Source organism: Sinocyclocheilus grahami, unplaced genomic scaffold (genome assembly GCF_001515645.1).
Source record: "Sinocyclocheilus grahami isolate Dianchi unplaced genomic scaffold, SAMN03320097.WGS_v1.1 scaffold321.1, whole genome shotgun sequence".
Lineage (NCBI taxonomy): Eukaryota > Metazoa > Chordata > Actinopteri > Cypriniformes > Cyprinidae > Sinocyclocheilus > Sinocyclocheilus grahami.
In genome coordinates this window covers 1,152,462-1,167,078 of record NW_015505500.1, presented here as the reverse complement: position 1 = coordinate 1,167,078, position 14,617 = coordinate 1,152,462, and the positions used below count along the sequence as shown (strand labels likewise).

At 38.8% G+C, this 14,617-nt stretch overlaps 1 protein-coding gene across 1 annotated transcript in view; it reads right to left on the bottom strand.

Annotated features, from left to right (window-relative positions):
• The window catches only part of cad (carbamoyl-phosphate synthetase 2, aspartate transcarbamylase, and dihydroorotase), a 36,316-nt gene that overhangs the window by 6,206 nt on the left and 15,493 nt on the right, over positions 1 to 14,617 (bottom strand). Inside the window, exons 21-34 of the mRNA XM_016294599.1 lie at positions 12,515 to 12,619; positions 12,128 to 12,370; positions 6,834 to 6,915; positions 6,598 to 6,740; positions 6,395 to 6,532; positions 6,063 to 6,264; positions 5,478 to 5,668; positions 5,247 to 5,387; positions 4,872 to 4,961; positions 4,538 to 4,694; positions 4,254 to 4,292; positions 3,679 to 3,717; positions 1,143 to 1,309; positions 969 to 1,043 (exon numbers count right to left, since the gene is read on the bottom strand). Coding sequence (XP_016150085.1) covers positions 969 to 1,043; positions 1,143 to 1,309; positions 3,679 to 3,717; positions 4,254 to 4,292; positions 4,538 to 4,694; positions 4,872 to 4,961; positions 5,247 to 5,387; positions 5,478 to 5,668; positions 6,063 to 6,264; positions 6,395 to 6,532; positions 6,598 to 6,740; positions 6,834 to 6,915; positions 12,128 to 12,370; positions 12,515 to 12,619 — 1,812 coding nt within the window. The remainder of the gene's footprint in view (positions 1 to 968; positions 1,044 to 1,142; positions 1,310 to 3,678; positions 3,718 to 4,253; positions 4,293 to 4,537; positions 4,695 to 4,871; positions 4,962 to 5,246; positions 5,388 to 5,477; positions 5,669 to 6,062; positions 6,265 to 6,394; positions 6,533 to 6,597; positions 6,741 to 6,833; positions 6,916 to 12,127; positions 12,371 to 12,514; positions 12,620 to 14,617) is intronic.

Genomic DNA, 14,617 nt, shown 5'->3' with positions numbered 1-14,617 from the left:
TTGATATTTACTTTGAAAGCTGAAGCTCGCGATTATGGTAAGGGGCGTTACATTTCCGACACATGCTTGTGGTGTTCGGCCAATCACAATGCACTGGGTCAGCTGGCCAATCAGAGCAGACTGCGCTTGTCAAAGGAGGGGGCTTTGTTGAAAACAACGTGTTTGAGAGAGGCGGGGCATAGAGGACCTACAATAATGTACAGTATTTGAAAAATAATGTGTTTTTGAACATTAAAGCATGTCAACATATTCTGTTACACCAAATAATGATCTTTAAAATAGCATCATATGACCCCTTTAAAAGGAAAAAATCAATTTAAACTTATTGGAAAAGAATTTCTATCACTGCTGTGAAATGATCACCACACAAAATATGAGGAATATCAAAAACTTTAGGAGTAAGCTGTCTACGGTTGTCCTTAAGATATCAGCACAATAACACTCAGCAAAATATCGTTATCGATAAAATCCCCAAAAAATATTAAAATATATTTTGTCAATATCGCACACCCCTAATAGGCTATATTTAATGTTTTGTTTAGAAAAAAAAATAAATAAAAAATAGCCCTTTTTTCCACTGCCCCTCAAAATGTCTGCGCACGTCCCTGCATCTATCCATCGTAATATCTTACTAACCCCAAACTTTTGAACAGTAGTTCATTTAAAAACAATACTACCTTTTGATAACATTTGAAAGTATCTTATGACAGAACCATTTGTTCTCATAGTAGGACTTCTGATTCAATAAGACAAGAACCATTCTGAATGATTCAGTCAGCAAGAGTCATTAGACTGATTCAAACCAATAACTCATAAGAAATTGATCTGAACTTTGACACATTCTTTAAGAACCAGCTCATGATTCAGAAACAAAAGATTAATTCACCAATTAGACATTTTTATTTTAAAATATCAAGTGATGTTTGAGTAAAAAGAAATGAACAAGAATTTACTAATAGTCAGTATACCTTCAAAATATCCAAGGGTCTTTCTTTCTGCACCATCAGACGAAGAGTATGTGCCACATTGAACAAGTGTGACATCTAAAAGCCCAAGACAGACAAGAAAGATTGATGAGCCACTGTAAATACACAAATACAATATTCCTGGACTCGACAACAGGATAGATAACATGGTGTCACCTGTTCCTTGCTGAACTGGCGCACGGACAGGATGTGCTGGCCCACCAGTGGGTGCAGCAGTGGGGAGGTCTGGGGGTGGGGCAGGATCTGCTGCTGCCCAGCTTGAGGTGACAGGATCCTGGCCAGGGGAGGAGGGTATGCATATGCATCCATTGGGGGAGCCAATTCTGATAATGGAAGCAAAACAGTGTCACAATCAGCAACCAATACATCACTTCCATGTATCAATAAATCTCACTTTACTCCAATAAACTGAACACCGCATAAGAGCTCATTGGGATCAACCTGAATCACAAGTAACAGCATGCATGCAAAGCATGGGCAGCGCAGGGGAAGATACCATCATGTCTTGTTTTGATTAGGGCTGCAACTAACGATTATTTTGATAACCAATTAGTTGGTCGATTATTTTTTATATATATATTTTTCCCCTTCGATTAATCGGATTAAAAACAAACAACTTTCTTTTTTTATTTTATTGACAAAAACACAATATTCCACATTCTGCCCAATGTCCTTAAAACAAACATTCCAACTGAATGCTATGAAAACATAGTGCTTAACAATTTATTAGACCACCTGCCATAAAGAGAAAACACATTTTAGGAATCTGTCAAAAAATTGTTTAAATCAAAAAAATGTTCGTGTCATTTATTTATAACTAAATACTTTTATTTATTCACATAACAAAAATGGCTTCCTATGCCCTTCATAGCTTGCTGGCATTGTTTAAGTACTTTTTTGACTGTAATTGGGTATCTGAAAAAAAACACTATAAAGCTCTCTGCCTTTCTTTCATAGATAACAGCAATAATTATATTATAGCATTAGAAACGGCCTACTACTGTTACTAAAGAGCTTATGCATATTGGAGGACTAACCCATACAGAAAGCTAAAAAATGATTTTGGTAAATCACCAGTACTGTTTAGTTTAGAGCAGCAGTGGCACAAACAATAATGTTAAAAACCTTACATAAATTTGTTTTAATAAATTTGTCAAGCATTGTATATAGTGAATATAAATTAAATCTCTGCATTAAAAATTAAAATAATAATATAGATGATAAAGGCTAATAAAATCACAAACTCAGTGGTAACCAATAGGTAAGAGTAATGTTCTGCAGGAACACGTTCACTTTGACCACAGTCATTTCAGAGCCCGATTCGGACGGTAATTGTTTCTCATATGGACGTCTGTAAAAATAAATTTACTCATCACCTCAGTGATAAACTCATGGATTCCAAATAGGGCTTAGTGTAATTTCTTTATCCTGTTAAAGGCGGTTTTGAAGCGTCTGATATTTATATTCAGACAATTACATGCTGTTATCCTTACAGTTCCCACGCTCATAAAATATTCAACAACAGATATTTCAGCACAATTAATGTTTTTGAGCCGATTATTAATCGTTTCTGTTTTCCGTCTGTCTGACGCCGTGCTGGCGTTCATTCAGTAAAGATTAAAACTTAACACAGACTGTCAGGTCGGACCTTTATGCAAAAATGGAAATGCTCGCGTGAATTTGTGACACTTATACATAAGGATATGACCGTTAACTGAAAGTGTTTTTGCGCTGAGGATGCACACGCATCTGTTAAAGCGCCTGACAGGGCAAGCCATTACACTAATGCATTAACTTAAAGCTTAAAATAAAGAATTCTCATGTTTTGGGTAGCTTGGAGCACGTAACTCTCCTGCAGCATCTCATTCTGTTTCCTCCACTATTTTAGATGCAGTTTGTCAATAGAAATAAGTAATTCAGTGCTTTAATTTAACGCCACCGGCTGAAGTTGGACAAGTATGTAAACTCCGTTGGACGTGCACTATGGGCAGACCCGATTAATCGATAATGAGAATCGTTGTCGATGATTTTCATAATCGATTTTATCGATTAGTTGTTGCAGCCCTAGTTTTGATTATGCTTAAGACTAAAATATGCCCATGAAATGAATCCAGGAACAAACACCGATTGGCAGAAAGAACAGAAGCTAAGGGTGGCAAAGCTCTGGTAAACATCTCTACAAACGTCAAACCTGCATCATACGGTGCTTTTAATGACACCTCCTCTTCAGCTGCTCAAACATTGAGGCACAAAGTTTGAAAACAATGCATTAGTAACTGTACAGTTAGAATTTTAACAATTGCCAATGCAGTATTTGTAAACATTTCGTTTTCCAAAAAGGTTTTTTTTTTTTATTTAGCATCTCATTCTGTTTCCTCCACTATTTTAGATGCAGTTTGTCAATAGAAATAAGTAATTCAGTGCTTTAATTTAACGCCACCGGCTGAAGTTGGACAAGTATGTAAACTCCGTTGGACGTGCACTATGGGCAGACCCGATTAATCGATAATGAGAATCGTTGTCGATGATTTTCATAATCGATTTTATCGATTAGTTGTTGCAGCCCTAGTTTTGATTATGCTTAAGACTAAAATATGCCCATGAAATGAATCCAGGAACAAACACCGATTGGCAGAAAGAACAGAAGCTAAGGGTGGCAAAGCTCTGGTAAACATCTCTACAAACGTCAAACCTGCATCATACGGTGCTTTTAATGACACCTCCTCTTCAGCTGCTCAAACATTGAGGCAGAAAGTTTGAAAACAATGCATTAGTAACTGTACAGTTAGAATTTTAACAATTGCCAATGCAGTATTTGTAAACATTTCGTTTTCCAAAAAGGTTTTTTTTTTTAAATTTTTTTTTTTTTGAGTAAAACTGTATTCCATGTAATTAATTAATATTATAAAGCAACGAAGTGTATATACACAGACATTTAACTATTTGTCTTATCCCAATATGCAACATATAAAATCACCAATTTAGTCATTTGATTTAAATCAGGTTTTAGCATGCATCCACTTTTGTACTATTCTTTTTTTATTTCCTAGCTGATTTTAAGGTTTGAGATATTTAGCTCTAGAGGTTTGAACTTTTTTCAATTACGAAACATGCTAGAAAAAGACTGATTGTTTAAATGACCTTGATCGAATGAAAATAATGAAGATGGAAAATATGGATATTCATTTTCAATTCACAGACACAGTTGCAGAATCATGAGACTTGGATAAGGATTTGATAAAACTATACACATCACATGGACTTTACCCAATGCCTTTTGGGGTTGTATGGTAGATCTTTTGAAACCTGCATATAAAAACATGCCTTACTTGAGATATGATCATATTGGACCAGCAAATGGTTCAACTGAACCATTTGCAAGTTCAAGGGACATACATGCTCAAACAAACAACTGATGCTAGCAAAACAAAAGCTGACATCCAACTGAACCACTGTCTGAATTAAAATGTAACAAACCAATCATTTCCAGTATAGTGGTTCATTCGGCACACAAACTCATGCACAAGCTCTGTGGAATACTCTGTATGTACCTGGAGGCAGGCCAGGATCGGATGTGCAGTGGATACGAGGCGGGAGAATGAAGCGTCCATCCCCAGTTGAACGGCGTGGACTCGGGGCACGGCTACGGACCACATCAACAGGTGCTGCCTGACGGGGGCGCTCAGGAGTCAATGCCTCACTCACACGCTGTAATTGACAAGCATAGTTATTTGCTTCCAATGACACTAAAAAGGATCAGCAGTTTGAAGAATGGATGGATGGATGGTTATTTGTTAGCCAGTGCACATTAGAAAGCAAAAGCTGAACCATAAACAATGCATGTTCAGGTTTTTGATTATAACTAAGGATCAGTTAGCGCATTACCTTAGGAGCATCCTTTATAACCTCAGTTGTTCCTGCTGGGGGTGTTGACCATGACTTCACATCCTGACCATAACCTGGAGGTACCAATACCTTAAGAGAAAGAGGAATGATTGAACATTGAAATTAATGACAAACATGTGCTCCAGACAAAATTAGCTGGGCAACTATTCATTAGATGTAAGAGAAAAGGTACCAAATCACATATACTACTGTTCAAAGCTATTTTTTTGTCAGCGAGGATGCATTAAAGTGATCAAAAATGACAGTAAAGACTTTTACATTGAGCCAAAAAAAATTATATTTCAAATAATTTTTAACTATTCAAAGAACCCTAAAAAAACACAACATAACATGGTTTCCAGATCAGATCTTTACCTGTCCATCAATATAGGCCACCTCTCCTCTGAGTACCACCCTCATGACTTTTCCTTTCACTTTCATGCCCTCAAACGGCGTCCACTTTGACTTAGTGAATTGCATGTGCTTCGGAATAGTCCACTCTTGCTCCAAGTCCACCTGGAAAATTCAAGGATCACTTTGAAATTTGAAAACATTTTAAATTTTTAGACAGCCATTCACCATCTGAACTTTGTCAAACTTAAATACCTCTACATAAGTGTCTTCTTGAGCAGGAAGAGAGAATATTTTACTGGGGTTTTCATAGAGCCTCTTGATGATGTCATCAATGGTAAGGCGACCCTCGCTGACGGCCGTGAGCAGCAGAGGCAGCATAGTCTCCAGACCCGGGTAACCTGGAGGTGGTTTCTCAGAGTTTTTCTCCTCTACTGAATGAGGGGCTGGAAGTTAAAAATAACCAAATAAATAAAAGCTTCCAAGAACTGCTCAGATGTGGCCATTTAGGTTTGGGGTCTATTTTTTATTTTTTTTTGAAGAAATTAATAATTTTATATACGTTTATTATATCCGATCATCTTGTAGGACTGCTTAAAAGTCTTTTTTTGATCAGGCACAGCAAGCATGTCTGACCAATCAATTAGAAAATATGTAGCACAATAGGAAAGAATAGGCTGAAGTTCTGAACAAAGTTTGGATGTAGCTTGGAACTCGAGCAGAAACTTAAGTTAACAATTTTGGTCTTAAATTAGGGATTTTAAAACAATTTTGTTTGCCTGACAAACAAGTACACAAACCTATGTGAGGCTCAGCAGAGATATTTAATCTCATTATTACCGTGGTCTGTTGCGAAACAGTCAATGATGTCTAGATTTTCCCACAATGCCTCCATGTCCTCACGTGTACCAAGCATGGGCCGCACTTGCGCCCTGCCGTTTCCAATGGCAGGCACATTATCTTCACACAGGAAGAGATGGTGAGGTGCCACTTCACACGTCACCTGGATGCCCTTTTGTTTAGCAGCTCGAATGATCAGAATCTGAGAAACAAAGCATGATTTTAGTTAGTCACAAATCACAGGAATATGTAAAGAAACTGGATGAAGGATTTACAATGAAGTTGAAATAAAATGCAGTTATTAGACCACGACATGGAACAAGGATTCTTACCTCTTCTTTCTTGGCAACATGGCAGATATGAACGGGTCGCTGATACAGCTGCGCCACCATCAAGATTGCAGCCACCGTCTGTTTTTCTGCATGTGCCACAATGGGCAAGTGCTTCGGCCACTTTTCAAAGTGCTGCATGCAAAGAAGATCGTAATCAAATTCTATCATGACAGTAAAACATGACAAACTGCATCATTAAAAACAAATGTAATGATGGCAGGGTTGGTATTGGGCATGGCGCACACCATAGTGATTCCTCCAGCCAGGGCAGCAGCTGTGCCCGAGGAGAAGTCCTCTTTATGGGTGGCACCAGGCTCCCGCAGATGCACATGGACATCAATCAAACCTTTAGACATACAAGAATAAATTGAATCAATCTCAATGTAATATATTTGTTCTGACAACTCAATTACATTTGAAATGATGTGGCCATACTCACCAGGTAAACGGATGAGTTTCTGCGAGGTCATGCTGTCTATATGAGTCTTTACATGAGGAGCCTGACCAATTTGCCCCAGTGCCTGCCAAGCCCACATACATTACAATCTTCAGAATTTTAGACGTACAACAGCATAAACAGATGTGGCCCAAAACTGAGTTTTTCCAAGTAGGATCACGAAATGCTGCAAGACTAGTCAGACCAGTTTCTTAGAGGAGAGCGAGAGAGGGGGGAAAAAAAACAACCTTACACTTCCCAGAATATCCACCAGATAGCGCATGGACAGTTTACCTTATTGACAAACTGAAACTAGCTTTAGGAGTGCTTCCTCTCTTAATTCCGATTCGATTCTGTCCTCACTATTTTTTTTCAAAGCCACTGGAAAAAAAATTGCTTACCAAAAACATGTAGTACCGCACAAGCATCTCCAATCTGTCATTTTAAATATTTCATACAGGAAACACATTTTTTTCTGTCCAGAACAGCAGGGGTATGATGTCTAAATCTAGCTAGTTAGCTAGCTAGATAGACACATAACAAATAAATAAATTTATATTTTATATTAATAAATATTTAACCTGTATTTTTAAAACACAGGGATCAAATTCTAAAATTAAATGTAAAAATAACCGGTAACTGTAAACATCCATAACACTTACGTATAAAAAAATAATAATAATAATTTTTATAAAATACTGTTAAAATGCAGCTGCAAGATTAATCTTTAATGAGCCGAAAAGACCGCATGTCACACCTCTGTTCATCCATTTGCACTGGCTACCAGTAGCTAGCTGCTCGCATAAAATTCAAGGCATTAATGTTTGCTTACAAAACCACCACTGGCTCTGCACACATTTACCTAAATTCCTTACTTCAGAGTTGTGTGCCCTCTAGAAGCTTGCGTTCTGCAAGTGAACGACACATTGTGCCATCTCAAAGAGGCACAAAATCACTTTCACAGACTTTTTCATTAAATGTTCCCTCCTGGTGGAATGACTTGCCCAAATCAATCCGAGCAGCTGAGTCCTTATCCATCTTCAAGAAACGACTAAAAACACATCTCTTCCATTTTTATTTAAACCTCTAACTCTAGCACTTTCTATTCTATTTTAAAGGGGTCATATGATGAGAGTTAAATTTTTCCTTTCTCTTTGGAGTGTTACAAGCTCTTGGTGCATAAAGAAGATCTGCAAAGTTGCAAAGACTAAAGTCTCAAATCCAAAGAGATATTCTTTATAAAGAGTCAGCCACACCTACCTAAAACGGCTCGTTCTAACACGCCCCCATATATCTACCTCACTATCTGGGAAGATTTGCATAACGCCACCCAAATGTTCACGTAAAGAAAGAAGGCGTAACTTTTATTCTAGCTGTTGCCGCAGCTGCCATGTTATGAAGACACTGTGTGTTTTGTTGGGAAAGCGAAACTACTTAGTTTGGCCTTCCAAAAGAGGACACCACTAGAAATCAGTGGTTAAGTTGCATTTACAATACTGTTCCAGAACAGTTCAACCCAAATATTCAGATGTGTGCTGCGCATTTTATGGAGGATGGATGAGGACTGTTTCCTGAACCAGTAGCCTAACGAGTCTGTGGCACAAAGGCTGTTTCTATAAAGTTGGGCAGTTCCAAATTTACAAGGACAGTCTGGCGCATCTGTCTCACAGCCTGTAAGTACGTTTTTTATATTTAAATAATTTGCCAATGATGATTCAAACGCGAGTTTTGAGCAGTGTAGAGTAGGGCTTGTTGTTTGTGGTTTCTCTGATTACAAATGCAGACATGGTTTTGTGTTTACGCAGCGTGATACGCAACGCAACACGTAAAAAAAAAACAGTATAAGTCATTATAATCTGTAATCATGGCCCCACACTGGATGCAACAAATGCCTCGTTTGTAATGGGTTTTATTGGTTTTGTCTCATCTAGTGATGTCCGGATCGTGAACGAATCGTTCTGTTTAACCGGATCTTCTTAGTGAACCGGTCGAACCAGTTCACCAAATCGAACCGAATCGTTTGAAACTGTTTGCGTCTCCAGTACGCACCAATCCACAAATTACTTAAAGGTGCAATAGGTGATTGTCTTCAGAAACATTTTTTGTTATGCTGGTTGAAAGTCTCTTCACATCCCGAAAGTCTCTTCACATCCCGTCTAAATGTATCTGTCTGTATTTATATATTCTGTGGAAGGCGTAGGATCAAGAAATGTTCGTTCAATCAAAACGCTCGGTCCGACCGTTTTAATATGCTTTCCTACCTGCCTGTCAACATATGTATTACCATACCTCTGCACACCCAGTTCGCGCAGACTGGATACGTCATCAGCGCGTTCACGCACGCTGTGCAGACAGAGCGAGGATGGCAGGCAAACATCAACAACCCGATCTTCCTTCCTGGTATTGTAGTACTTTTAAAGATTTCTCACCGGTGAATGACACATGATGTAGCCCAGCGGTTAATCTAGTCCTCGCGCCAGCTCGTTAGAAGTGAGCTACGTGCATGAACTGTGTTCCGATCGATATGATCCCTACACAGTGTTCATTGCTCCCTACTCCCTGAGCGGGGTAAATCCGTTGAAGTTTACTTCACTTAGGAACATGGGCTGGAGTTGGGAACCTGATGTAGCCTATTGTAGTAATGTTGTCTCTGTGAGGGTGGGACATTCGCTTTCAGTGCTATCAGGCTAAAGTTAGCATTTTCCAAGATCTCCTATTGCACCTTTAAGTTAAGTTAAGTTATAAACGTGCCTGACACTCCCTCTGATGCGAAATAATCTAATATCCAGAGTTATTCAGTTACTCCTAACAGTACATTGATTGAACTGCTAAAAGAGAACCGATGATGGGATGTGCACGAGCAGAGCAGCTGGACTGAGTCTCGTCCTGCCGGGACACGGCATCACAGTATGGTAAGGGGCGTAACATTTCCGTCACACGCTTGAGGCATTCAGCCAATCACAATGCACTAGATAGCTGGCCAATCAGAGCACATCTTGCTTTTTCAGACCGATGAGCTTTGTAAAAATCTACGCGTTTCAGAAAGGCGGGGCATAGAGGACAAACAATAATGTACATTATATGGAAAATGTGTTTTTTGAACCTTAAACCGCATAAACGCATTACATTACACCAAATACACAACGTTATTTTTAGCAATGTCATATGACCCCTTTAATTCTCTTTTTATTTAAAAAAACATTAGCTTCCTTTTTTTCCATTCTATCTACTCGTTTTTCTTTGTGAGACACACACACACACACATAATCTAATATCCAGAGTTATTCAGTTACTCCTAACAGTACATTGATTGAACTGCTAAAAGAGAACCGATGATGGGATGTGCACGAGCAGAGCAGCTGGACTGAGTCTCGTCCTGCCGGGACACGGCATCACAGTATGGTAAGGGGCGTAACATTTCCGTCACACGCTTGAGGCATTCAGCCAATCACAATGCACTAGATAGCTGGCCAATCAGAGCACATCTTGCTTTTTCAGACCGATGAGCTTTGTAAAAATCTACGCGTTTCAGAAAGGCGGGGCATAGAGGACAAACAATAATGTACATTATATGGAAAATGTGTTTTTTGAACCTTAAACCGCATAAACGCATTACATTACACCAAATACACAACGTTATTTTTAGCAATGTCATATGACCCCTTTAATTCTTTTTATTTAAAAAAACATTAGCTTCCTTTTTTTCCATTCTATCTACTCGTTTTTCTTTGTGAGACACACACACACACACACACACACATACACCCCTTTCTACGTGTACTGCGTTAGGCTAACCGAGACTTGTCATTTGCACTTATATATTGTTGCTCTTTTGTTAGTTTTGACTGCTTTTATTGTCCTCATTTGTAAGTCGCTTTGGATAAAAGCGTCTGCTAAATGACTAAATGTAAATATAAAATGCATTACTATTGATCATAACCTAGTTTTGCTGTGTTGGACAATAGGTTTAAATGTTTAGAACAGAAAATGTGTGCTCAGTTTAAGAGCTCTTATTGTATGATGTAAAAATAACAGTACTGTATATGTAATTATAAATAATAAAACCCAACTAACAATCTTTTGTAATTGTAATGCTAATTATTTTTATTGTAGCAGTGTTCAACTTAGCATTACAATTACAAAAGATTGTTAGTATATATATATAATTTTTTATTTTGATTAGTTTGATTAGAGTTGGAAATAAACTCTGCAGGACAGTGGGCGTGCAGGACTGAAGTTGCCCAGCCCTGCTCTGCTCTAGAAGAAGCTCTAGAACCACCTTTTAGATGCTCTAGTAGAATTTTAGACAAGACACAAAAAATTGCCTATAGAGTGCATATATATGTGTGTGTGTGTTTGTTCTAAAGATGTATTTGGGTTATTGACATAGATAATTAATTATGACAAACATGAAACTGTGATTTGTTTTGAAGCCTGTGATAATGCCTTGGGTTCTAGTATCCGTGCCTGCATATATAGATGTCTATGGTAATTTGTGCACATCAAGTGGACGCAGGCGTGTATCGGCAATCATATAGCACTGACATGGGTGACATTGGGGGGGGTTTGGGGTGTGTGCAGTTTCCCCATATCATTAGTCATGGAAACCCCAATGTCAGCCCTGCTGCAATTGTTAGCTAGGCCCAGGACCGGTTCTAAAGGGATAATAGAAGATGTTAAATACCCTCAAATGAAAGCAAAAGCAACTGAAGATCTGGCAAACTATCCAGTGCATATTTGCACTATTTACAACATGTTTTTGCAGCGTTGCGCAATATAGCCAATCACAGACATATCTGTTTTAGTTTTGGCTAGGTTTTAGTTTATTCCCTCACCACTGAAAGTGCCAAAGTTTTCATTAAGTGCGGTTTTCCACACTTTTGAATCACCTCATAATTAAAGTGCAGACACAATGTAAATAAGAGATTCATTGTGCAGTTTAGAGAGCTTTATGGATTATATATTGTGAACTTTGTGAGATCGCGATTAACTTAGATGAGTGACGCTTTTTAATGACAATAAGAGGAGCGTGCTTTGTGCACTTTCTAGGCTATAATCCATTCAGAATTTGTATGAAACTTATTACATACATGCTGCAAAGTTTCGGGAATGACATCCGCAGATTTATGCTGGATTACCTCTTGAAATACCAGTGATTTATACAGTGATAACCACGGCAATGGACGGGACAACAACAACAAAAAAGTCTCCTTCTAATGCATTTGTAATGGCCACATCTGTAGTATAAACTTTTAAATTTGTTGGGTTGTTAACAATGTGAGTTTGTCACAGCTCACCTGAACAAACAACTTGGTGCACTTGATGTCAGTGATGAGTGGTACGGAGTAGTCAATGGCCATTCGACGAGTGCGGTAACCTTTGGTCACAAAGGAGGACAAGCGTCTTCCACCAGAGTTCCTCATGGACAAATTGACGACCAAGTCAAAATGGTTCTCCTCCAGATAGTCCATGATGTTCCTTTGTTTGTCCTTACTAGGGCAGTCACTCTCCTCTTCAAAAGGCCAGTCCACTGCCATCACCTGATAGGAGACAGATAAACAAACAGAATTCATAAAACAGCAAACTTAACCTGTTAAATTAGCTGTACAAGAAAAACACAAAAGAAGTTCATTAGCAGATGTTATTTTTTAATAAGTTACAATATGTTTTGTTATTCACTGTACCTTGACTCCATGTTCAGTGTAGAAGTCAGCAGTGCCTAGACTGGCATACAGGTTATAACCCAAACTCTCCAAGGTCTGGACTGTGGGCAGAAGCTCGCTCTTACTCTGAAAAGACATTTTTCACTTAAAAGGGATGCGTTTACCCCAAAATTAAAATTGTCAATAATTACTCACCCTCATGTCGCTCCAAACCCGAAGACTGACACGGAAGAGAAGAAACCGTATTCTCATAGCTTCATAAAATTACGGTTGAACCACTGAAGTCACATGGACTATTTTAACACTACCCCACTACCTTTCTGGGCCTTGAACGTGTCAGTTGCGTTGCTCTCTCTGCAGGGTCCGAAAGCTCTGATTTCATCAAAAGTATCTTAATTTGTGTTCGGAGGTCTCACGGGTTTGGAATGACATGAGGGCGAGTAATTAAATGACAGAATTTTCATTTTTGGGTGAACTGCCCCTTTAAGAATCTAGATTTTTTTTACTAGGGGTGCTCCGATCAGGATTTTCGAGGCCGATCACCAATCGCCAATCACAGAAAGCAGTTTCTGGGCCTTGAACGTGTCAGTTGCGTTGCTCTCTCTGCAGGGTCCGAAAGCTCTGATTTCATCAAAAGTATCTTAATTTGTGTTCGGAGGTCTCACGGGTTTGGAATGACATGAGGGCGAGTAATTAAATGACAGAATTTTCATTTTTGGGTGAACTGCCCCTTTAAGAATTTTTCTTTCTGCCAATACAGATCACAGATACCAATCTTTTAAAGCCTTCTTTTTATCATTTATAACTATTTATAGTGATACTCCAATCAGGATTTTTAGACATTTATTCAGGGGGGGATTCCCCTCTTAGGTGACTCTTGTGAGAGGGGAAGCAGCACGGACTGTGCTTTCACACAGGAGTCCGCTACTGATCCTTTGCGGTTTACTACAAACACAACATTTATCTAGTAGTTTGATTTCAAATCCAAACATTGTCACTGAAAATGCTTTTTCAGCATTCCAATTCTTTTACACAGTACAGTAATACAATCTTTCACAGACATGTTTAAACAAATATAACCAACACATTATTCAATGCTTTTTACTTTTGCACTTCTAGATTTATAGATCAAGTTGCTCAAGCAAGTGGCAAAACATTTAAACTACTTTTCTTACGCTATCACAAACTTACCATTGACAGAAATAGTCAGCTCTACTGCCTTTTCTTTTGCATTTAAATCTTTATTGCAAGCAATCCTGCGGTTCATAAAGAACTTTGTTTTTCTACCTCCATGAGTGCCATCTATTGTTGCCTTGTTTATCTAAAAGTGCTCTTTTTCCCTTTAAACCTAGCCAAAAAGCAATACGTGTTGACTGTGAAACACAGTAGACTTTAATAATATGCATTTATGGTGTAATTACTAAATTTTCGTGTCAATCCATGTTTATATTTACTGCAAAGAATGAGCTGTTACTTTAATTCAGCGCTTGCAGCGCAGCAAGACTCGGTGCGGAAATGATCGCTGCACTGCTGCAGACGCACCACTCCTAGAGCGCATTGCCGGGCCGCAACCGTGTGCGGTGAAGGCTTTAATCCGTTAACATGAGCGCGGAAAAAATACGCACCACATATGCACCGCAAACGGAGTAATGTGAATCTGACATTATGTGTGCGCGCTGCGCTGCGAGTGTGCATGAGCGCACAGTCTCCAGGAGAGCTCGCGAGCACTGAATGGTTAAACACTGGCAAGAATTACAAAGTAATGCAATTTATAAACTTTAGTGACGATGTGACACTGCCTTGATTGTGCAAGTGACAATTCCTGTGTCAACTGTGCAGCTCGCTTATAGACAGACGTCATGTGTGGTGATTTGAAGCCATTTGCGTATTTTGAGAGAAAGAGAGAGCGCGTGCGGTGATTCACTCACGAAGTTTGTGAAATTATGTCTCACACAAGGTTTTCAAATTACTTTAGAAGTTCTTTAATGAAGAAATATGAAGGGGAGTACCTCACCTTCAGCATTATAATTATTTCACCCGTGCCGGACAGAGACCGGCACGTGCCGCTGCATATCATGCCAAACCTCTCACGGCAGAGTCATCAGCTTGAGATCGTTTTTTTTT